The sequence below is a fragment of the Ylistrum balloti genome, unplaced genomic scaffold (assembly GCF_031769215.1).
Source record: "Ylistrum balloti isolate Yb309-2 unplaced genomic scaffold, AGI_CSIRO_Ybal_v1 Utg369912, whole genome shotgun sequence".
NCBI lineage: Eukaryota > Metazoa > Mollusca > Bivalvia > Pectinida > Pectinidae > Ylistrum > Ylistrum balloti.
The window spans coordinates 117,109-142,610 of record NW_026782034.1 but is presented as its reverse complement, the minus strand read 5'-3'; the positions used below and the strand labels follow the sequence as shown (position 1 = coordinate 142,610).

General features: G+C 35.9%; 1 protein-coding gene across 1 annotated transcript in view; it reads right to left on the bottom strand.

The window, feature by feature from the left end:
* Nucleotides 1-463: 463 nt before the first annotated feature.
* The window catches only part of LOC132546759 (uncharacterized), a 28,858-nt gene continuing 3,819 nt past the window's right edge, over nt 464-25,502 (bottom strand). Inside the window, exons 2-11 of the mRNA XM_060210478.1 lie at nt 22,771-23,055; nt 16,750-16,917; nt 11,299-11,466; nt 10,826-10,950; nt 9,333-9,514; nt 6,300-6,453; nt 5,699-5,764; nt 3,869-5,396; nt 1,926-2,017; nt 464-709 (exon numbers count right to left, since the gene is read on the bottom strand). Of these exons, the coding sequence (XP_060066461.1) occupies nt 579-709; nt 1,926-2,017; nt 3,869-5,396; nt 5,699-5,764; nt 6,300-6,453; nt 9,333-9,514; nt 10,826-10,950; nt 11,299-11,466; nt 16,750-16,917; nt 22,771-23,033 (2,877 nt within the window). The 5' untranslated portion in view covers nt 23,034-23,055 and the 3' untranslated portion in view covers nt 464-578. The remainder of the gene's footprint in view (nt 710-1,925; nt 2,018-3,868; nt 5,397-5,698; nt 5,765-6,299; nt 6,454-9,332; nt 9,515-10,825; nt 10,951-11,298; nt 11,467-16,749; nt 16,918-22,770; nt 23,056-25,502) is intronic.

Below are 25,502 nucleotides of genomic sequence, written 5' to 3'. Positions count from 1 at the left end.
AGCACTCAGCTTAATGTACACGATAGACAATGTTACTGCCACATTTGTGGAATAACAAATTATCAGGGTCAAGCCCCATTCTTTTTTTCATGATGACTAACATGAAATGTCGCATGTTATTGAAATGCCGTAAGCCTGTATGCATGTGTGATGATGAAATATAATGTTTATCATTGTTCATTATTCTCTAAAAATGGTCACCTGACCAATTTATGTGCGCGAGGGGGATGCACATGTAGCGATCATGATGGTAAATCTACAATCCATTGCGTGTGTTTATTGTGTTTTTGTTTGAAGATAGTGTAAACTTAAAGTCAATTCTAAAACACAAAAGTAGAGATGAAAGTAAGAACACCGAGCATTGTTTACTTATTTGTATTTTTTTTCGTTGATGTAAAACGCAAGCAATTGAACTTGAGAGCGTTGAACATTTACAGAATCAAAGGACGAAAATAAAAACGTATTTCTATATCAGCAGTAAATACCATATTTAATTAATACTTTGTACATTCCGGAATGTATTCAAAACCGTCAATAAAAATAAAACACTTCATCGTCAAATTTTCTACAATTTCTGTTCAATGAGTCACTCTCATTTTGTTCGTTCTAAGTAATCGTTCTGCAGAATGGTTGAGAAAGAGGTCCATTATTTCAAACATAGTCATAACGCTGGCTCCAAGAAACAGCCCCATTGATCCGCCGATATCACCTGAAACGATAAGATCTTTTCAAAACAAGGCTCCAGTAATCAAATATGTAGCATTTTACCACTTCAATTAACCAAAATCACGCCAATAAAGATAGCCATCAAAACCATGATACCATTAAGTATTTCAATATTTAAGAGTTATATTACATCACGAACATTATCACAGATAAATCTCCCAGGAATGAAGAGATAATCACTTACGATCTAAAAAGTAGTACTACCATTTTATCTAATGCGATCAACACGATGAAAAAAATCACCAAGTTAGGAATAATAAAAATACTGTGAAGTTCTATTTTTGTAATGCCGGTATACAGAATCTGAAATCTATTGATGGTAAGTACACATTTGTTTCTTTTATAACTGTAATAGTAATAAGCGAAACTAACACTGATATCTTCCTGTTTCCAGCGAGTTATTGTCTCAATTGATTGTTTGTGTTACATTTTATTTACTCCCTTATCATGTCAAGTCCGAGATAATATATAAATATTTTTTATTGCCTTGATATATACAACTTGCTTCCTTGACAAGCTGTTCTCGTTAGTGTCCACTTACCATCCTCAATGCTGTTATTTACAAAACTCTACATAATTCTAGCGGAACAATGACAGCAGACGCGACATTATAAGGAGAGATTTTTGTATTACAGAAAAAAATGACATAGTTGTTTAGAGTTGGACCAAACACCTTTCATCTCAAATCATGGCAAAAAATAAATATTCATTTGATATTTTTTCTGAAAAACCCCTAACTAATTACTTGAAGTGAGGACGGATTAAATCCACAAAGGACACACACGTGGATGACACTTTCCAATATAACTTTAGAATTAGAAATTGTAGAGCCAAACAAGGATTTTACTGCATCCTACAGCTCATTTAGGATGTTAAAAAGCTAAATCGTAAAATCCTAAGGGGCGATTGTGGAAAACCAAGATTGGTGGAGAGGAAATGTCAAAAAACGAGACAGAAGGTGCACTCATCCTAAACACGATGAAAAAAATCTTGTCAGTTGAAACTTTAACTGGTGTTGTAACATGGCAAGAATTTATTGAAAACAATGAATTTTGTAGATGGTTATATTGTCAGGTAGAGGAGATACAGGGTCTGTCACATCTACTTAACACGTACCGTGTAAGGACCAGACAGAACAAGCTTCCTGGTTTCCAACAGACTTCTAGGACAACTAAGTTAAATATAGATGTCATACTTACATAACAAGGAAAAAATATCATACGCCTTCTGTTGACGTATCTCTTCGTAATTCATTTCTCTGTAGAATATATCCAGCTCTAGATAATTGTCCCTAAAATAGGAAAATAAAATCTCGGACATATAAACACACATAGAAGGAGGAAAATGAGTAAAAATATTGTTTGAAGAGAAAAATACTAAATCATTCGTTCTCAAAAACATATCAAAAATATTTGAAGCGTAAAATATTGTTAATTTATTGTTCAAAGTCTAGTTGATATATATACAATCGTTTGGTCCCGCATTTATACAATTTTGATTCTTTGAATAAATAGATTAATTTCGCCCCTAGGGACTTGGCAGGAATTTCCGACCCATGGTCCATATATATGTATTATATATGTTCCGAGGGTTGGGAATTCATGCCAAGTCCCTGTGATTTCGTCCAAACCAGTCTGATGACGAATCAACAATATGAAAGACGGATTAACACTTATGTAACATATTTCCGGATATATGTCATGCAATGTAATAAAAAATACTGATATATAACGTGAACTTTATTTTGCAAAATTTGTAAAACATGTCATGATGATAATGCCTCTCAGAGTTTAAGTATATCAGCTGAAAACAGGAAACATTAACAAGGACACAATTATAAAAAGCATTGTCCAAAACTCTTGGAAACTTTGCAATAAAGCTGCCTTTTGAAAGCACAACACAACTTTCTTAACTGCTGTTTGAAAAGCACAACTACTTGGCATGATAATAACATTTACCAAGATTTAAAAAAGACAGAATAGTCGAAAAATAAGAGATGTCAGACGAAACATTACTAAGAACATATGAACAACACGTAACTGTAACACTGAAGTACAGAACAAAATCGATAAAAATAAAATGGAAACAAAGAAAATACCGACATGTTAACAAAATCTTAACTCGAGCATCAATTGGATGAAAATGCGGTAGCGGATTTACACGAAACTCACGAAAAAGTATAAAGAAAATAGGACCACATGCTTCGGAATAGTAGGCGACTTCTGCTTATGATTGACAAAACCCACTATGTAAATCTTGGTTAATCCAAGTTAGAAATGTCACGTTCCGAATGAGAACTTGGTAAACTATGATACATGAACAGCTACTACGGAGATACAAGACCCTGAAAATGATTCACACAATGTATGTTATAAATGGACAAACATTTGCAATATGCTGACGATGACCTTGACCTCTTGACATCTATAAGTACTGACTGAAGTACTAGAACGACCTAATAATGTTATTGGCAGAAACATTCGGGCAATGACACGTATTCAGTTGGTAGATGTCGCAAACCAACATTAAATATGAGTGCAATATTTGGTTTCTAAATCAATCCAAATAAGTACACATATTTATCATAAAAAAAACGTGTGGCTTCAATTAATCAATGTATAGAAGTTGAACACTTTACGTTAGAACAGAGAAAGTGTCGTATTTAATTTTGCTTCAAATCAAAATCTTGGTCGAGTTCTAAGAACATCCTTCCATTGAGAACAGAAGTTTGCTTGGTGGAAAATGTTTCAGCCAATTAAAGGTCGTTGTAAATATATTTCATATCTGGACAGTAGGGTCCCCACCATGTGATCACGAACATAGACACAGTTTTATCAATATCACCTTTCTAGGACTAGAGAAGTTATTGAAGTCATCTACGATAAAGGAACCATAACAGAGAAAGTGATCTTAATACCTGGGGTATCGAGGATCCATGTTTTTGCTATTTTTGCTCCAACTTCTCTCGGAGTTATTTCTCATAATTCAATCATAGCTTTAAGAGGCAAATTCTTCTTTTATTTTCTTTAACATACTCTGACATGTACAACTAGTGCGAGTAAGAAAACCCATCTCCTGTGATAGGACGGTAATAGAAGTTAAAGAAATACCCCACTAGTGGCCAAACATTAACAGAACTTACATGATTACACTATGATCCACTTTGGTTGATGTTACGTAGCTAGAGAGATGGTCCTGCATACGATCCATGGAATTGTGAAAGTGACTATCTGTGAGTCCCACAATAAATCGTAGATCATTATCATCCCTGTGTGAAGTATAATTATTCTCAAGTCTACTGACAACTTCCGTACTGTTTTCAAGGAAGAGAGTCATATTTCTGTAGATATAGTATTCCATCATTTCCTCATCTTCTAAAATAGTTTTCCAGATGGCTGTTCCAATTGGGATTAAAGACGTCCAGGCATCGTAAATTGCATGTCCACGATTTCTCACTTCCTGGAAAAACATCTTCAGTGTCATAGAGGCGGTATGTACCCTTTCCTCTTGTGCCGTCTTTGCTACGTCGAGTTTCTTTATGGACGAGTTCCTGAAGTAATTAACAGCCTTATCGACGAGATCCGATATCACGTACAGTGTTGAATTTGATACGTTTTCAAGAGAATTCTGTAACTGTAGCAAGTTGTCTTTCATGTTCTTAACTGTAGTCATGTATTGTGTTTTAGCCTTTTTAAAGTTGTCGTGTCGTGCCAGAATAACTCTCAAAGGTCTCTCTATACTCTCATAGTAAAAGACACTTTTGCTGTGATAAAACTGTTCACAGGCGTCAACAAATTCTTCGCCGATTGAGTTCATTCTAGTAATGTTCAATTTTTTTGTTTGCATCACCTCGTTCAGAAAGTCAAGGTATTCAAGCAAACTATATATTATAGCCTCGATGTCGTCCTTAACACGTGGACTATACTTCCTGGCGTAGGAACTGTGAGTTAACGAATCATTCAACAGTGTCTTTGGTACCATCATGACATTGTGTTTTCTTGGCACTGATAAAAACTTGTATCGAAATATGGGTGTCCCATTTTGATATGCATTGTATAACCTTGTGTAATTAGAAAGACCCCGCTTGGCTGTTTCAATCCGATCGCTTATCTTAGCAACTATAACAGTATAAAGAATTGTTCTTCTGTCTAAATTATTTTCAAACGAATCTGAAACTAAATCCCTCATGTAGGTCTCAATAATAAAGACAAACTCATTGAACCCAATACAGATGATATTCAGTGTTCTTTCTTCCATAGCGTCCCTGACTCTTATAAAGTTCCGTCTGACGTTGTACGCTTGATAGCTGTAGAGAACATCTTTTTCTCGCCAGGCACTCAACATTTTTTCAGATTCCTTCTCCAGGTTTTGAATTTGTTGTGATATTCGTTCTCTCATGTACTTGTGAATTAATGTTATAACTGAAGAAAGTGAATTGTTAACGGCGAACACAGCAGTTCGGAACTTCTCAACTTTTTCCTTTTCCATGCGCTGGGTTACCTCTCTAGCTTGTGTCAGGTCATCAGTTACATTGGTCGTAAGGACCTCGTCGAGGATCTTGTCCATTGCATGACGGGAAGTTGTAGCATATGACAAGGTTGGGTCGAACAAAAGTGATTGGCATGATGTGGGGCATGTGCACTGTTGTCTTCCGGTTTGCACAGACAATACTGTAGAGATTAATAGAACATTTAAAATAATGACCACACATCTGCATAATGTATAGCAAAGGAATTAAAGATATTTTATTTCTGACTCGAAAAATAATGTTATTGATAAGTTCTGTAGACTATGATTTTGATATATACAATAAAATTTACGATAAAACTATAACCATGATGAATTAAAGGGACATATCGGATGTATTCCTGTATAAGCCCATTAGTTTTGACAATCCTTTACTTCTCATACACGTGTATAATTCACATGTTTATATTGTGTTATAAATGTCTATGGTATTCTTGATTCTTACAATATTCCTGTTTTGCTGGCAAAAAGCAACTGAAATACTCTTTCAAAGTACACATTCTCGGTCTTTCTGAAAAAAGGAAAAAACATTATAAGTTTAGACACATGAATAAAAAAATTGAATGGTTTATGAAACATATTACTACATAAATCCACACCAACATTACATATCACGGGTTATTACTACATAAATAACAAACATGTTTAGGAATTATTAATTTGCATAAGGTGGATACAATTATCCATTAAGAAATAGGATAGGTCAAAAACACCCGCCAAGAGACGAATTGGGAGCCATTTGCTTCAGAACAATATTGAAATGGGCAGTTAAAGTCTTTATTGGTCTCATTACGTTCCGAGTGACACACATAATATACATATATATAAAGCTTCCCATATTTTACAAAATAAAAAATTGAATCTTAACAGCCTTTACATATGTTTAGAGAATCTATCATGTTAACCACAGTAGGTGAAAGGTATATCTAAATTACTTCATCAACAACAAACAGAATCGACATGAGAAGCTGGCATGTCGTTGAGTAAAGGCAAGTTCATGGATGTGAACGAAGTCACTTGGAATGAAATAACATCCTAATACTTACTATTGACGTTTGGCATGTAGAAGTCACGACAGCCACACTGTCTGTCAATGTATGTCATTAAACATTCTAGACGACAGGAGTCGAATGTATAATAGTCAAAGTAGGTCAGGCCTTTCTCGCTACATTGTCCATGAGGAGGAGGTAGGTTCTTCAGCTATGTAATATACAATATTACGACACATATTCAACGCCTTAATATCCGTCGTCAGTTATCTATTGTAAACTGAAACAGACATGGTAGGTGTAAAATATCAAGGTTCGTAGTAACTGAAATAGGATTATTGACGTTTGACAGGGATGAAATCACAGGGGTATAATGTCCTACAGGATGATGTCCTACAGGATAATGTCCTACAGGATGATGTCCTACAGGAAACTGTCCTACAGGATGATGTCCTACAGGAAACTGTCCTACAGGATAATGTCCTACAGGATAATGTCCTACAGGATAAATGTCCTTCATGATAATGTCCTACAGGATAATGTCCTACAGGATAATGTGTTACAGGATGATGTCCTACAGGATAAATGTCCTACAGGATAATGTCCTACAGGATAATGTGTTACAGGATAATGTCCTACAGGATAATGTCCTACAGGATAATGTCCTACAGGATAATGTCCTACAGGATAATGTGTTACAGGATAATGTCCTACAGGATAATGTCCTATAGGATAATGTCCTACAGGATAATGTGTTACAGGATGATGTCCTACAGGATAATGTCCTACAGGATAATGTCCTACAGGATGTGTTACAGGATAATGTCCTACAGGATAATGTCCTACAGGATAATGTGTTACAGGATAATGTCCTACAGGATAATGTCGTACAGGATAATGTGTTACAGGATAATGTCCTTCAGGATAAATGTCCTACAGGATAATGTCCTACAGGATAATGTGTTACAGGATAATGTGTTACAGGATAATGTCCTACAGGATAATGTGTTACAGGATAATGTCCTACAGGATAATGTGTTACAGGATAATGTCCTACAGGATAATGTCCTACAGTATAATGTCCTACAGGATAATGTCATACAGGATAATGTCCTACAGGATAATGTCCTACAGGATAATGTCCTACAGGATAATGTGTTACAGGATAAATGTCCTACAGGATAATGTCCTACAGAATAATGTCCTACAGGATAATGTGTTACAGGATAATGTCCTACAGGATAATGTCCTACAGGATAATGTCCTACAGGATAATGTCCTACAGGATAATGTCCTACAGGATAATGTGTTACAGGATAATGTCCTACAGGATAATGTCCTCGAGTATAATGTGTTAAAGGATAATGTGTTACAGGATAATGTGTTACAGGATAATGTCCTACAGGATAATGTCCTACAGGATAATGTCCTACAGGATAATGTGTTACAGGATAATGTCCTACAGGATAATGTCCTACAGGATAATGTCCTACAGGATAATGTGTTACAGGATAATGTCCTACAGGATAATGACCTACAGGATAATGACCTACAGGATAATGTGTTACAGGATAATGACCTACAGGATAATGTCCTACAGGATAATGTCCTACAGGATAATGACCTACAGGATAATGTGTTACAGGATAATGTGTTACAGGATAATGTCCTACAGGATAATGTCCTACAGGATAATGTCCTACAGGATAATGACCTACAGGATAATGTGTTACAGGATAATGTGTTACAGGATAATGACCTACAGGATAATGTGTTACAGGATAATGTCCTACAGGATAATGTGTTACAGGATAATGTCCTACAGGAAACTGTCCTACAGGATAATGTGTTACAGGATAATGTCCTACAGGATAATGTCCTATAGGATAATGTGTAACAGGATAATGACCTACAGGATGATGACCTACAGGATAATGTGTTACAGGATAATGTCATACAGGATAATGTCCTACAGGATAATGTCCTACAGGATAATGTGTTACAGGATAATGTGTTACAGGATGATGTCCTACAGGATAATGTGTTACAGGATAATGTCCTACAGGATAATGTGTTACAGGATAATGTCCTACAGGATAATGTCCTACAGGATAATGTGATACAGGATAATGTCCTACAGGATAATGTGTTACAGGATAATGTCCAACAGGATAATGTGTTACAGGATAATGTCCTACAGGATAATGTCCTACAGGATAATGTCCTACAGGATAATGTCCTACAGGATAATGTGTTACAGGATAAATGTCCTACAGGATAATGTGTTACAGGATAATGTCCTACAGGATGATGTCCTACAGGATAATGTCCTACAGGATAATGTCCTTCAGGATAATGTGTTACAGGATAATGTGTTACAGGATAATGTCCTAGAGTATAATGTGTTAAAGGATAATGTGTTACAGGATAAATGTCCTACAGGATAATGTGTTACAGGATAATGTGTTACAGGATAATGTCCTTCAGGATAAATGTCCTGCAGGATAATGTCCTACAGGAAACTGTCCTACAGGATAATGTCCTACAGGATAATGTGTTACAGGATAATGTCCTTCAGGATAAATGTCCTACAGGATAATGTCCTACAGGAAACTGTCCTACAGGATAATGTCCTACAGGATAATGTGTTACAGGATAATGTCCTTCAGGATAAATGTCCTACAGGATAATGTCCTACAGGAAACTGTCCTACAGGAAACTGTCCTACAGGATAATGTCCTACAGGATAATGTCCTACAGGAAACTGTCCTACAGGAAACTGTCCTACAGGATAATGTCCTTCAGGATCCTTCAGGATATTGTCCTTCAGGATAATGCTCCAGTGTATACCAAGTTGTTCCTAATTAACATGTTCTCGATATTGTGTTATAATACATCACCTATCATGTTGCTATCCATTTGTGTGTTATCGTACATGTACAATCATTCCGTCAAATTAATAAATCTCGTGTCCGAGTTATTTGTATTTAACATTCACTGAAATGTAGTGAAACAATTTGCCCCACTGTCTACATTGTCTTCTATTAGATATTATATTCCCAGTCTCTGATAACCACAATTCTTACTTACCGCTATGACTTGCAGTCCGATGAAAGCATGTGTGCCTGTCGGAACAGATATACCTAGTTCCCTAACCCGAGCTAAATCTTGCTGTCCGTGGGGTAAGACCTTAACACCTGCTGCGGTGCTTGGACCGGGCATGTACTCATACTGTTCAACATTTAACAGCAGTCGGAGACCTGCATCAGACCCTGTAACAAGACGTGGACATTGCGCAACAAAGCTTAAAATAGAGTGTTACATGTTTATCATACACAATACCAAGTATGTATATGTTTTATCAATACAGTTTTGATTACATTAACAAGAACACATTGTTTAATAATGAAAACCGTGGAATATCCCATTCACTCAATGTATGAATAGAAAATTCATACATAATTGTGTCTTTTGTACTTGTCCTAGAGATAGAAGGTGTTAGACACTGCTGGTGGACTTTTAGTATCCGAGGTTTTTCGTAACCTGCATGCCACGTTGAAATTCACAGCTCCGAGGAAACATATGTACACTATCAGATATATGGTAATAACTTTTTCTTTCTAATTATGGAGCTATTTCAGCTCCTCGTCTACATTTTGACGTTTATTTTGGTCACTTTTAAGTTTCTTCAGTCGCCTCCTAGGCTTCAAAATATAGGCCCTTAGCATCACTAATGAGTCCTAGAGGGACGAAACAGCTGTATGATGTAACATCACTGACGAGTCCTGAGAGGACGAAATAGCTATATGATGTAACATCACTAACGAGTCCTAGAGGGACGAAACAGCTATATGATGTAACATCACTGACGAGTCCTGAGAGGACGAAACAGCTATATGATGTAACATCACTAATGAGTCCTAGAGGACGAAACAGCTATATGATGTAACATCACTGACGAGTCCTAGAGGACGAAACAGCTATATGATGTAACATCACTAATGAGTCCTAGAGGGACGAAACAGCTATATGATGTAACATCACTAATGAGTCCTAGAGGGACGAAACAGCTATATGATGTAACATCACTTACGAGTCCTAGAGGACGAAACAGCTGTATGATGTAGCATCACTGACGCGTCCTAGAGGGACGAAACAGTTGTATGATGTAACATCACTGACGAGTCCTACTGGGACGAAACAGCTGTATGATGTAGCATCACTAATGAGTCCTAATGTCGTTTAATGCGTGTATTGAAACATGCTATCCACTTGTCCAACCGTTTGAACATCGATAACATATCGCTGTCATAACAAACGTTATATCAATGATATATATCGCTATCATGTTGGAGTGTTGCAAAATTACAAATATAGAAAAACCACCACGTATGGTTACAGGTCTCGTGCAATATGACGCATCGTCAACTATCAGCACCTTGGGTCAAATATTTCTGACTTAGCATTTAATGCTTCTATAACAGTGTTATATGTTGTATACGGGGTAAAGGGATTGTGAAAGTTAACGGCGAGGAAGGTTTCATGTAAATGTAACAGATGATTGCGTGTAGCAGATTATTTACCGGAAGAGGAAGTAACCAGAACTGAAGAAGGGTCCGTATCATAGTTGAAAGAGTAGCAAAGTCCGTGATCTGTTAATACAGCCGTAAAATTTTCTGGGCCACAAGGTATATCACCCCAGGAACATCTATATAAAATAGAAATTAATGAATATTTGACAACGGATATTCCTGTCCCTATATAATGATAAAACAATTCTGATTTCTTTTATAAAAGTAACTACTTATACAGATTTCATTAGATGAATGTTGAAAATATCAGTCATCAAAACTTCATTTATACTTGTTTTAACTGTGTGTGTGTGTGTGTGTGTGTGTGTGTGTGTGACACTAGCATGTAAACACGTATAAATTTATTGAAAACGTCAGTAGTGAATTTTCTTCTCTTTAACTGTATTGGACGTATCCAAGCTACTTAAAGTAACCACCAACGAATTTATCGGGGAGTACCGTTGATGTTGTTATATAATACTTACTTTACAATAAGGTTACTCTTCTGATGTCCCGTAAACCAAAACAAGTCACTGATGGCCACTTGAGAGACGTTGTAAGTCTCTAGCTCGGATACATTGAAACTGTAGAGGGATTTCTTGTATACGGACTCAATCAGACGGTACCAGTCCCGCTTTGTCGCAGCTGTGGCCCTTAATACAAACACACCACCTCAATAAAAATATCCACAATATATAAATTAAATTAATATAGGAATATTTGGTTATTAAAATGCACCCATGCCCTTTTCCGTTTCTGTAAGTTATATAACTATAGACATATATTCAATCACATTAAAATATCCCGAACCGGGACAACCGCGAAATATCAGTCTCACGAAATTAAAAACAAATACAGTATTTGTTATCATGAAGGAATATCCATAATTTACCAATGAAATATGCCTAAAATTCCGCAACTTTTTGTATTCAAATCCCTGATAGAAACACGAATGAACGTATGTTCCTCTGTTAAAAAGCATGCCTTTGAAGTGCCAGAGCACCGATATTGACTGGGATAAGAAAATCATTAATTGTTACCATCACTGTTCCAAACAAGTTTCGTATCTAAACATGCTTTACATTGCGTCTGGTGTATCTTTATCAGATACATTTACACCATGTTCGTTACGGTTAAAATCAAAAACAGAGCGCGAGGATTAGGAACATCAGTGATTTTTTTTTTACAAAAGACGGTGCCACTCTCATAATCATCATCTCTGCACTTTTGAAAATTCAAATGGTTACTGTTATCTATTTGATAATTGATACTGCTTCTCTGTCACGCAGTGTTCCGTCATTCAGCTGACTACGATGTTGTTTAGATCACAGTCGTTTTACAGAAAAAGAACAGAACCTTTGAATAGTTGTTTTCTGTAACACCCTTTGCCCATTGACAATAATGGAACACCAATGTATGACGAACACTTTTTAAGAGATGCAGTGATGATATGGTATCATCAAAATGTTGTTTTAAACACACAATTGATGAAAGGGGGGCAGAACATCATTAAAAATTAAGGTGTTCCGGGAAGTTTTTTTGCTTCATAAACGACATGACCAATAAAATATTCAAAATTTTTAATTCTGCGTTTTCATAATGTCAGTCTCAAACATCCATAAAAATATGTAACCCCAAAAACTTGAAGTCAAACATCCATTATAGCACTATATCGTGAATCGCTGCTGAATAAGATTTGACGCTTAGAGTCAAACATCCATAATATTCCTATATCGTGAATCACTGCTGAATAAGATTTGACGCTTAGAGTCAAACATCCATAATATTCCTATATCGTGAATCACTGCTGAATAAGATTTGACGCTTAGAGTCAAACATACAGAATAATCCTATATCTATAATCACCACTGAATAAGCTTGGAGTCAAACATCCATAATATTCCTTTATGTGAATCATTGCTGAATAAGCTTAGAAGCTTGGAGTCAAACATCCATAATATTCCTTTATGTGAATCACTGCTGAATAAGCTTTCAGTTAAACATCCATTATAGTAATATTACTTTATCTTAAATCATCGCCAAATAAGCTTCAGTTATGCATTTTCCTATATCGTGAATCACTGCTGAATAAGCTTAGAAGCTTAGAGTCAAACATCCATAATATTCCTATATCGTGAATCACTGCTGAATAAGATTTGAGTCAAACATCCATAATATTCCTATATCGTGAATCACTGAATAAGCTTAGAACCTTAGAGTCATACATCCATATTATTCCTATATCGTGAATCACTGCTGAATAAGCTTGGAGTCAAACATCCATAATATTCCTATATCGTGAATCACTACTGAATAAGCTTAGAAACTTAGAGTCATACATCCATATTATTCCTATATCGTGAATCACTGCTGAATAAGCTTGGAGTCAAACATCCATAATATTCTTATATCGTGAATCACTGCTGAATAAGCTTAGAAGCTTAAAGTCAAACATCCATAATATTCCTATATCGTGAATCACTGCTGAATAAGCCTGGAGTCAAACATCCATAATAATCCTATATCGTGAATCACTACTGAATAAGCTTAGAAACTTAGAGTCATACATCCATATTATTCCTATATCGTGAATCACTGCTGAATAAGCTTAGAAGCTTAAAGTCAAACATCCATAATATTCCTATATCGTGAATCACCACTGAATACGCTTGGAGGCAAACATCCATAATATTCCTTTATGTGAATCACCACTGAATACGCTTGGAGGCAAACATCCATAATATTCCTTTATGTGAATCACCACTGAATACGCTTGGAGGCAAACATCCATAATATTCCTATATCGTGAATCACCACTGAATAAGCTTGGAGTCAAACATCCATAATAATCCTATATCGTGAATCACCACTGAATAAGCTTAGAAGCTTAGAGTCAAACATCCATAATATTCCTATATCGTGAATCACTGCTGAATAAGATTTGAGTCAAACATCCATAATTTTAATATATAATAGATCATTGCTCATAGAATGGAATCAAAGAACACCATTTGTTGAAAACATCCATTTTTTAGATAACATTAACAACATTGACAGCTAGCCCGGAAATTGGTCAACAAAGTATCAAAACTGATGAACTTTACTTTGCAATCTCCACAGAGTTGTCGTTCCTTACCTTTAAATTAAGTCTCAGGAATGGTCACTCTGGGTAGGAACTGATCACTTTGATTTCATACCATTCAAGATATCAAACATTGCTGATAAGAATAAATCTTTACAAAGCCAACTTCTATATTGATGGAGTGATCGTTAAGCGGGAATTGAAATATCCTCACCTCAGTCATTCTCGCATAGGGCTATTGTTCTATTGCCTCTTGTCTCTGAACACTGGTTTGACTATAGTTGTAAACCTTTATATGTGCATTAGAGAATCCTACCCATAACTCTGATTTACCATGAAAGGTCAAAGCACATGGAAAAGCTTCTTCAGTTGATAGAGAACGTAGGAGACCAAATGACGAGTCTAACACCTGTATAGTCTTTGAATAGTGTTCTGCTATCAAAATGTGATCACTGCCATCAAATGTTATATCTGAAATAAAGAAATGTTGTGACAATCCTGTTGCCTTCTGATTGCCAGCAATCACCACTCCATTGTCGACATAACGATGCACCAGAATAAGGTTTTGGTCGAAAAGCAGCGCGTATTTCTGTGAATTAGATATGGTGTCTAGAACTGCCAATGTTGTTCCAGTCGTGTTCGCACACACTTTTCCAGTACATACAAACATGGGAAGTTCATCTTGATGGGTTTGTGACCTAGCCACTTCCTTTCCATTATCATCGTATTTCATAAGTATAGTTGTGCTTTCAGACTTCGTTGTGAACTCCGTCATTGTTGCTAGAATACCACCGGTTGCAAGCCTGCACAAGTGCCTTGGAGTCAATGGGTCAGTGTTGATTGTCAGACACGGGATTGATCTGGCGATTCCTTTTACAATCTGTTTAATGCATTTCAGATCTGGACAAGACACTAAGCAAGTGTCGTGAACAAACATTTCGAAATCATGAATTTGTGTATCAAATGTCAAAATGCTTTCAATCATGCCTGCGGCATTCAATATCTGAAACTGGAACTTGTCTTCTGCTCTAATCCAGATACAATTGGCACCCATTTGTTTCATTACGGAGGCACAAGCGCTTGTTCTAAAAGAGCATTGCTCTTTCAAATGAGGAACTGTGGGTTTATCGTCCACAGTCGGGAATAGATCCAATGTTGAAATACTGACGTTATCTCCAGTTTTTGCCTTTTTGGGAATAAAATCTCCACGAGGGAAAAGGTCTTGTGACAATATACTCTGCATGGAAGACCTCATGTCTGTGGTTGTGGGTATTGCTACACGTCTGTCGTCTCCCCTTACGCAGACATTATACTCGGGTACAAAACTACCGAACAGTGCCTCTACGTCAGTCCTACTTATTAAGTCATTTGGCACAAATGCCAAGTTTGAATTGCTTTGATATTCATCTTCCACAATGAAAGGAATGAGGATTTTTCTTCCTTGTTCAATGACTTCTAAATATGATTGTTTTTCTTTAAGCTCATGAAGCCTGCACATCTCACTTCGAAGTTTCTGAACGCTTTCGTTGTTTGATTTATATTTGACTGAAAGGAAATCTAATTGTCTCATTACCTCTTCATATTTATGTTTTTGTCCTCTGACAAGCTTGTCAGCGACTTCTGCGGCAAAACTTTGAATGGCGTTGCGTTTTTCGGAAATATTCTTAAGTGTTGCCTGCATTGATTTCTGCTGTATTTTTCTGATGCTCTCAGCTTTTGTCAAATCTTTTTGAGGTTGACTAAACTCCTTCTTACCTACCGTCTCTTCAAACAACGCAATGATCGTTTGGGCAGCTGCCTCAAATGTAACCAATTTATGTGTGAGGTGGTTATCCTGAATACAGACATCACAAATGCTCGTGAAAATATCACATGTTTCACACACCATAAAGCATTGTCTCTCCTGATGAATGAGGCATGTCATTATCAAATGTCGAACGTTTGAAAACGAAATTCAGAAATCCTAAAAACCCATCAGTCAACGGAGAATACTGACACGACTGTTTTATATCGGGTAGTTTTATATCAGGTCTCTAACTGTTCATATATGGAGTCCCTAAAATGCAAATATGATACGGGTATACGGATTCTATATGTATGAATGCAACCATATGGAAAAAAATGAAAATTAGGAAACCTTCATGCTTTAAAGTAATTGATGAAAAAAAAACAAAAAACAAAAAACAAAAACAAAAAAAAACAAAAAACAAAAAAACAAGAAAACAGCGCGTAAGAGTAAATGAAATGTCCGTGAGAATGAGGATTCGCCTCGCTGTTTCGATATTATGGTGATATTTTAAGAGACATGATTCAGTTGTTTGAGTTGTTACATTATTACCAAGGTTAACTTAAAACTTAACATTCCAGAAAGCTGTTGATATGGGTCAGGGGATAGGCCGATATTTCCGACATACGCCATGCTAAGTTCTCTCTTCTTTGCTGGGATTTGTCTCTTTCCCGATATTTTTCATGACGTTTCCAAAACAATCAAATAACACACATCGACCATTAACGAGCTGTTTCTTTTATCAAATTCCTACGGTTCTGACAAAAAGATTGTTTCTTATCATTACACGATAACAATCTAGTAAGTTTGATGAGGAAAGAAATGACACAATTTAATGTTATTGTTTTTTGGTATTTGGCATTCATGTAAGGCCTCTAGATTCACTCGTTAACTGAAGGACTGTTTTCCGTGTCGGTCATCCATAATATAGGATACAGAGGACTCTCACTGAGATACAAACATACCGATATTATGATAACAAATACACAACACGTTACTGATATCATGTTATCCTTGTGATGTTCAGGTCACAAGACCAGTGTAGCTTATAGCTGACCTTGACCTTACCTAAAAGCGTTTTGGTTACAGAGTGTGACAGCGGGAAAGTACAGCGATTGGTTGTAGTTGACCCTGACGTTAACATTAACCGGGTTTTCGTAGTAATACATTATCCTGTCTACGATCTGGAAGGTCATCACGCCAGAACACACTAGGACAAGCAGAAACCACACCAACCTGTAAAGAATACTGGTATAATAACAAAATCGCAATTAATAAAACCAACACGAGTTATGGACAATACTGACAGGGAAACCATGATAAGAAATGATGAAAAGGAGGAGGAAGGACGAAGTATTCCGCCTCACTATTTGTTGCAATGTTAAAAGGTATAATAAAAAATCAACACATCGGACAAAATACAATACAGGGCAACACATCGGACAAAATATAATACAGGTCACACACGGGACAAAATATGATACAGGGTCAACACACGGGACAAAATATAGTGCAGGATCAACACACAGGACAAAATATAGTACAGGATCAACACACAGGACAAAATATAATACAGGGCAACACGTCAGACAAAATATAATACAGGTCACACACGGGACAAAATATAATACAGGGTCAACACACGGGACAAAATATAATACAGGATCAACACACGGGACAAAATATAATAAAGGGCAACACACGGGACAAAATATGATATAGGGCAACACGTCGGACAAAATATAATACAAGAACAACACACAGGACAAAATATAATACAAGGCAACACAGAGGACAAAATATAGTACAGGATCAACACACGGGACAAAATATAATACAGGGTCAACACACGGGACAAAATATAATACAGGGCGACACACAGGACAAAATATAGTACAGGATCAACACACGGGACAAAATATAATACAGGGCAACACACAGGACAAAATATAATACAGGGCAACACACAGGACAAAATATAGTACAGGATCAACACACTCGACAAAATACAATACCGGATCATCACACGGGACAAAATATAATACAGGGCTACACACGGGACAGAATATAATACAGGGTCAACACACAGGACAAAATATAATACAGGGTCAACACACGGGACAAAATATAATACAGGTCAACACAGGACAAAATATAATACAGTGCAACACACAGGACAAAATATAATACAGGTCACACACGGGACAAAATAAAATACAGGTCAACACACAGGACAAAATATAATACAGGGCAACACATCGGACAAAATATAATACAGGTCACACACGGGACAAAATATAATACAGGATTAACACACAGGACAAAATATAGTAGAGGATCAACACACGGGACAAAATATAATACAGGGTCAACACACGGGACAAAATATAATACAGGATCAACACACGGGACAAAATATAATACAGGGCAACACAGAGGACAAAATATAGTACAGGATCAACACACGGGACAAAATATAATACAGGGCAACACACAGGGCAAAATATAGTACAGGATCAACACACAGGAAAAAATATAATACCGGATCATCACACGGGACAAAATATAATACAGGGCAACACATGGGACAAAATATAATACAGGTCACACACAGGACAAAATATAGTACAGGATCAACACACAGGACAATATATAGTACAGGGTCAACACACAGGACAAAATATAGTACCGGGTCAACACACGGGACAAAATATAATACAGGTCACACACGGGACAAAATATAATACAGGATCAACACACAGGACAAAATATAGTACAGGATCAACACACAGGACAAAATATAGTACACGGGTCAACACACACACGGGACAAAATATAATACAGGTCACACACGGGACAAAATATAATACAGATCAACACACAGGACAAAATATAGTACAGGATCAACACACAGGACAAAATATAATACAGGGTCAACACACGGGACAAAATACAATACATGTCACACACGGGACAAAATGTAATACAGGTCATCACACGGGACAAAATATAATACATGGCAACACACGGGACAAAATATAATACAGGATCAACACACAGGACAAAATATAGTACAGGATCAACACACGGGACAAAATATAATACAGACAAAATATACAACACACAGGACAAAATTCAACACACAGGACAAAATATAATACAGGGCAACACACGGGACAAAATATAATACAGGGTCAACACACGGGACAAAATATAATACAGGTCACACACGGGACAAAATATAATACAGGATCAACACACAGGACAAAATATAGTACAGGATCAACACACAGGACAAAATATAGTACCGGGTCAACACACGGGACAAAATATAATACAGGTCACACACGGGACAAAATATAATACAGATCAACACACAGGACAAAATATAGTACAGGATCAACACACGGGACAAAATATAATACAGGGTCAACACACGGGACAAAATACAATACATGTCACACACGGGACAAAATGTAATACAGGTCATCACACGGGACAAAATATAATACATGGCAACACACGGGACAAAATATAATACAGGATCAACACACAGGACAAAATATAGTACAGGATCAACACACGGGACAAAATATAATACAGATTCAACACACAGGACAAAATATAATACAGGGCAACACACGGGACAAAATATAATACAGGGTCAACACACGGGACAAAATATAATACAGCGCAACACACAGGACAGAATATAATACAGGGTCAACACATGAGACAAATTTAATACAGGATCAACAAATGAGACAAATATAATACAGGGACAACACACGGGACAAAATATAATACAGGATCAACACACGGGACAAAATATAATACAGGATCAACACACGAGACAAAATCTAGTACAGGATCAACACACGGGACAAAATATAATACAGGATCAACATAGTGACAGTATATGAAAAAAAAAACCAAAAAACAATCAATAACGTTTTCACAAATGTTTGAACAAAATTACAACAGCAGTGATGACAACATATGTGGTGAGAACCTATCCTGATAACGACCAGTTGACAGTTGATACAAGAGATCTCTGATCTCTTCATAGATAAATGCTTCAGAGAGCATATATTATTGATGTTAAAGTTGTTGTCATTGGTTTGAAAACACACACAAACACACAGGGTGGGACAAATCGACAAACAAGATTGATTAAAACATAACAAAATGCCTATTCTAAATTGTTTGATGTAACCAGTCCGATTAGTCGTTATCACTAAGCAGTAGTGACTGTCATGTTGACTTCGATATAAATATAATGAATGCAGCTATGAAGGCTGTTATTTACTCCACACATCATTTGTATCTCAGATTACAGCACCCGTCTGTCAAGTCAATTTATGTGGATAGATCTATCCTTTATGTCTGTTAACTGTTGTAAAATCGAATTAGTCGACTTGCAACGGTCCAAGTAAATTATCCGACACATCGGATAGTACCACTTAGCCAAGTTCGATGTAAACCAAAGTTGAGTTTAAGTGATAACAATTGATTAAATCTATCATTATGATATACCAAAGCGGTTTATATCTGTAGTTCCAATTATCATAAAGTCACAAGTTTCGAAATATTAAAAGAATGAGTTAATAGTCGTTAAACGTCGTTATCGTACCGAACACCGAATGCATATACATTGGAAGAATAAAGAAGAAACTTTCATTGTGTGGCGGTGCGTCAGTAAATTGTCGAACAGTTGGCTTTAGGTGGCTAAAGCTTGGTAAGCGTTACCAAGTGGACAGTGAAATTTGTCATATATGAAAACATGAAACATATGAAAATTCTTCATTTCGCAGCTGTAGATTTAGTAAGACAGGTCAAATTGACCTTTTTTTTGAGTGTCAATTTTGCTTTGAATGTCACCAATTCATTTTGCCAATCACCACTTGCTAATTCTAACCAAAGTTTGAGCAAATGATCAGAACGTCTCAGAATGAGATTACCATGAATTGTTAGGGTCTCTGAAATACAGATTCCCTTTGGTGATGTAAAGTAATAAAGTAATTATAGGTCTACAAGTTTTACATTCTATATTGTTGTTTTCAAACACCTTTCTACAATTACTTCACATGATTGGTTAATTTAATACAGAGACAGAAACATGGAGACTGCAATATTGATGCCATATATAAACAATCTCTACTTCAAGGTTAATGGATTCTCGCCAAACGCCTGTTATTCAAAGTTTAACACATAACTGATTAATGCAGTGGTTTTTGGTCTTTGAAATCACCACAACACATGTACGCCACACATTGGCTGGTTCAATTTAAAAGCTATTAAACAGCCTACAGAGGAATGATCTCCCTGAACAGTTGTCAGGTTGTAGTTTATACCGAAGTACATGTATGTAATCTCAACAGTCAATACTTATACCGGTTATAATGTTCATGTTATAGTTGAATATTAGTCATGTTTCGAGGAGGAACTCGGGATACAGTTCACTGTATGTGGAATCAATATCACTGTTCAGTTATAGGCAATCTTACCAAAAGTTAAATGGAAGTAAACCAACCCACAAGGATTACTGTTAATATGTAAAGAATTTCGATGAGTAAGTAAAATGTCACGTTCTCAAATGAGAAAAATGAGTATAAGGACGGACCCAACAGGTTAGATAACACTCAAATACACTCAAATACACTCAAATACACTCAAAGAAAGAGAGTAATAGAGTTCTATGACGACCGTAAAAATTCCCTATAATTTTCATCTGCCTGCATCTTTTGATACCATTGTGTTACGAGGTTGTCTGTAAGGTGAAAACTTCTTGCATGAAAATCGTGATGATGGGTACAGGCCTTTGAATAACGTATAAACATTGACATGTAAATTTTCAAGTTAATTTTCAGAGTATCATCTGAAAAAGGAACACTTATTATGTATTACATTTATTAAAGATAAGATGAATCACAGCAGCTGAGAGAAAATCATTGAATCCTGGATGCCCTCCGCTGAACAACCCACAGACGAACACCTGCCATGCAGTAAAGGAGGTGGAGATGTTTGTGGGGTGTTTATGTATGAAAACTCCATTGATGTAGACAAAACACAATATTTTTAGCATTATGCACTCAACGTTACACACTCAATTACACTTCATATTTCCAAATATATTTTAACATTACAGGCCTAAATACAACTCAATGTTTTAAAATAGCACAAGAAATTCAAATAACGTTACACATCCATATGTTAGATTTATCTAAATGTTTATGTATGTTATTATTGATTCCTACAAACAATACATAAAGCTATTAAAATTAATGGTAAAATACCCTTTATTACAGAAGTGTCCATTCATACTTTGGTAATTTTATCAGGTAGGAGCGGTTCTGGTAATGGAATGACGTGACATCATTGATTCAAACTATTATTCATTATGTGAATCAATAGTCATGCTTATTTTCTTCTTCTATTTGAATGTTTGATTTAAGTTCACAAATGACTGCCGTTCAAGAAACATGACCAATATAACGCACTGTGTAAATAGATCCATTAACAGATCTGTGTGTACCCTGTGGAATTGCCGTCTGCTCATCTATAGGGAAATCAAGAAACACGATATTCGACCATATTTCTGCTCTACGTTGTACCATAATACCAGGTATCCGGAATCAGAAATAGCTCTTCGGACTGTGGAACACATTACCATGATTGAGGAGTGTCCTGATTATCAGGTTTAACCGTATTTAGGAGAAATGCCAAGATATTACAATCGTTACACATTACGTTGATATATCGCAATACATCAATATGTAACATTCATTCCACGAGAATGACATAAAAACAACCATTTTCAAAGCTTCTACATACATATCAAACGTTTTTCGTTTGGTGTTTTGTTTTTGTGTTTTTTTTGTCAGAATAAGCTTATAAAAACAAACCCGGTGTAAAATATGACTGAATATAAGTTACATCTTGCACTAGGTGCAATAAATCACTATACCAATTACTTAATTTTCATAGAGAAGAAATAAATCTATGTAAAGTTACTAATTTTAATAAAGCAAATATTTAAAAGGAAAATGAATCATACGTAAATAAGTTGCGATGAAATTTGATACATACCGCCGAAGTATAAATGCGTCACTCATTGCGATGTAGCGCAGGCCGTGCAGTGTAGTAGAATCTGAAAAATCCGTTAAGGCCACGTCCAGAGGTGATTTCTTATTCACTGAATAGTTCGTCTCTGCTTTGCCGCTCTTGTTCAGAAACGATACTCCTTTCCGGTCTGGTGAATGACTTCGCTTTGTGTCATTCGTATCCACGAGTTTGTACATCTCCCGAAAGTCTGTTACTCCATAGCTCGTCGTGCCACCGTTCTCCGCCATATTGTCACTTCAGGTTACCTGTCTAAAGACAAATTTAGATCCCTTTGGTAATCCGTTAAACAATGACAATATCTTTATTTTAACACAACCAGTGTTTTACGTTCCAGGTCATACTGGTAAATCAAATATTTTATGGGGTTCAAACAGTGTTTTATAAATTTTACTATAATTTCGTAAAAAATGTATAAAAAGTGCTTAGGAAAACAATAAATGCATTAATTCCTTTAAGCTCAATATCAAAGCTTACAATTTATTTGTAGGATAGGTTTCAAAAACAAGAATAATACATATATGTATAAATTTGCTAATTTCATAAGGGATTACCTTTTGAAAAATCACTACGCATAACAGCTAGCATGACATGACGAGACGTCATGGACAGCTAATTCGCGCCATTTTCAGTCATTCAAAATTCATTTATGATTTGGCCTGTCACATTCGAAAAGGAAATGTGTAAAAGTATAGAATTTTGTTTATTGCTTGTCTACACATTGACTGTACATTGTAGGATATTTGGATATTTTGTCACGTTGTAGTCCATTGCTTGGTCCACATCATTGAATGAAAACGAACCTCACACAAGATAATTGTAAAAAGAAATATTCCATTCATGAAAAAGAAGTTTCATTGGGAACGCCGCAAGGTGGCGTGTTGCCTTTGACTCCTCCAATCATTATCAAGGAGCTAGATTTATTTCATCAAGAAAATACAAAAAATCAAAAAGCTGCATGTTACGTACAATCAACGAAAAATTAAGTATTGACGTATGACAAAATTATGAAAAAAAAACCGAATAATAATTGAATAAAAATCAGAATGAATGGCCGTCGGGTATCAACATTAGTACGGTGTAAAATACGCCCATGTTCAATGTCTTTAAAGTTATTTATTGATAATTTTCCTGCACTGAAACCTCTGCTCATGGATATGCATTTTTTCCTTTCTGTTGGAAACCAATAATGCATGGTAACATATCAAATACGAGCCTGTTGTCCATGTGTCAGGGACACAAGGTATCGTTTTTTGAAGAAATATTTTGTTACCAATTATCAACAATATATGATCAAACAATGTTAATTTTTGATAAGATTTGTTGTCTTAGCGAGGGGGCAACACAGATTCCTGAGTAGCAAAACAATGCAAAACCCACATAAAATTGACTACAAATATCAAAATGATGATTTTATAACAAATGTGCTGCTATATTCAGGTAAAAGCTTAGTTTGCCGGGTGTTTTAACACGATCGGACAATAAAGTGTCAATAATCATCTATTTTGGGATTCACAATCCTGGAGTTTGAAAATGAATGCCAAGGTAGGCACAGATTGCTTCTGCGTCTGTTGGCTCATATCCAGACAGACACAGCAGGTGTCGTCAGAATAAAATACAACTGTGAAACGAATGTGTTTGGACGAACCATCCAGTTTCTATTACAGGAATAATCACCTGTCACGTGACGCACGCAGATTAAAGTAATGGACGAATTAAAGCACTTTTGTTTTACTGAATAATTTGAAACTGATATAATATATATGTTTTGCGACTGTCCTCTTTTTCAATCCGAGAATTTTCTGAAGCTAGTTTACCTGATCATTTTGAGGAAGGTGAATGTCTTTTTTAAAGTAATATAGGGTGGGACAAAATCTCTTAAAGACAAGTCATTGTGGAAAAAACAAAATGTTATAAGATAAAGTATTGCCGACAAAGTGAAAACATTCAATAAAACAAACTTTCCAGCGTAAAGTTTATAAACCAGGGACAATATATTACAAAGCAATACTAACCCCCGATATCTCCTCTCTATTGTTCTCCTGAGACGTAAACAACAATGCTCTAATGGAAACACAGTGATATACTGTCCATACCTCTTTATGAATACTTATTTCTACCACCATAAACAGTTGCTTTTCAACTCTCAAGCCTTCAATTAATCATTCAAACTGTGGTATCAACATAAATGTTATACCATATATGGTATTGCATTTTAGTATGTCTTTATTGGCACTTACTGAAATTAAAACGTGCAAAGTAGTTTTTTTTGTTTTTTTTTAGTAATAATTTAATTTTTATTTGGATTTCTATCTTTCCTTTGAAGATAAAAAACCAATTTGTTTCCAGTTATAATTTGTAATAATATTTCGATGTATTCCTTAGCTGTCAGTTTTGCACATTGATTAGCGATATTTCACTAAAGGTCATAAAATTCCGCCCCAGCCTATGCCGTAAACACACTTTTGTACAGAATAGGTCAATTCAACAGCTTTGTGATTGTGCTAGAAACAGATCAGTTACACTCGTGGTTGTAATGATATTTCTTTTACTCTCATCAGTTTTTTCTACTCCTTCTTCTTTCAAAAGTTGAAAAAACATCCGGTAAAGCTAGTATTTTTTAAACTTTTGAAAAATAACTAACAACTCACTCTAGTTAAAGCAGTAACACATTCCTTAACCTCTATCTAATTTTTGTA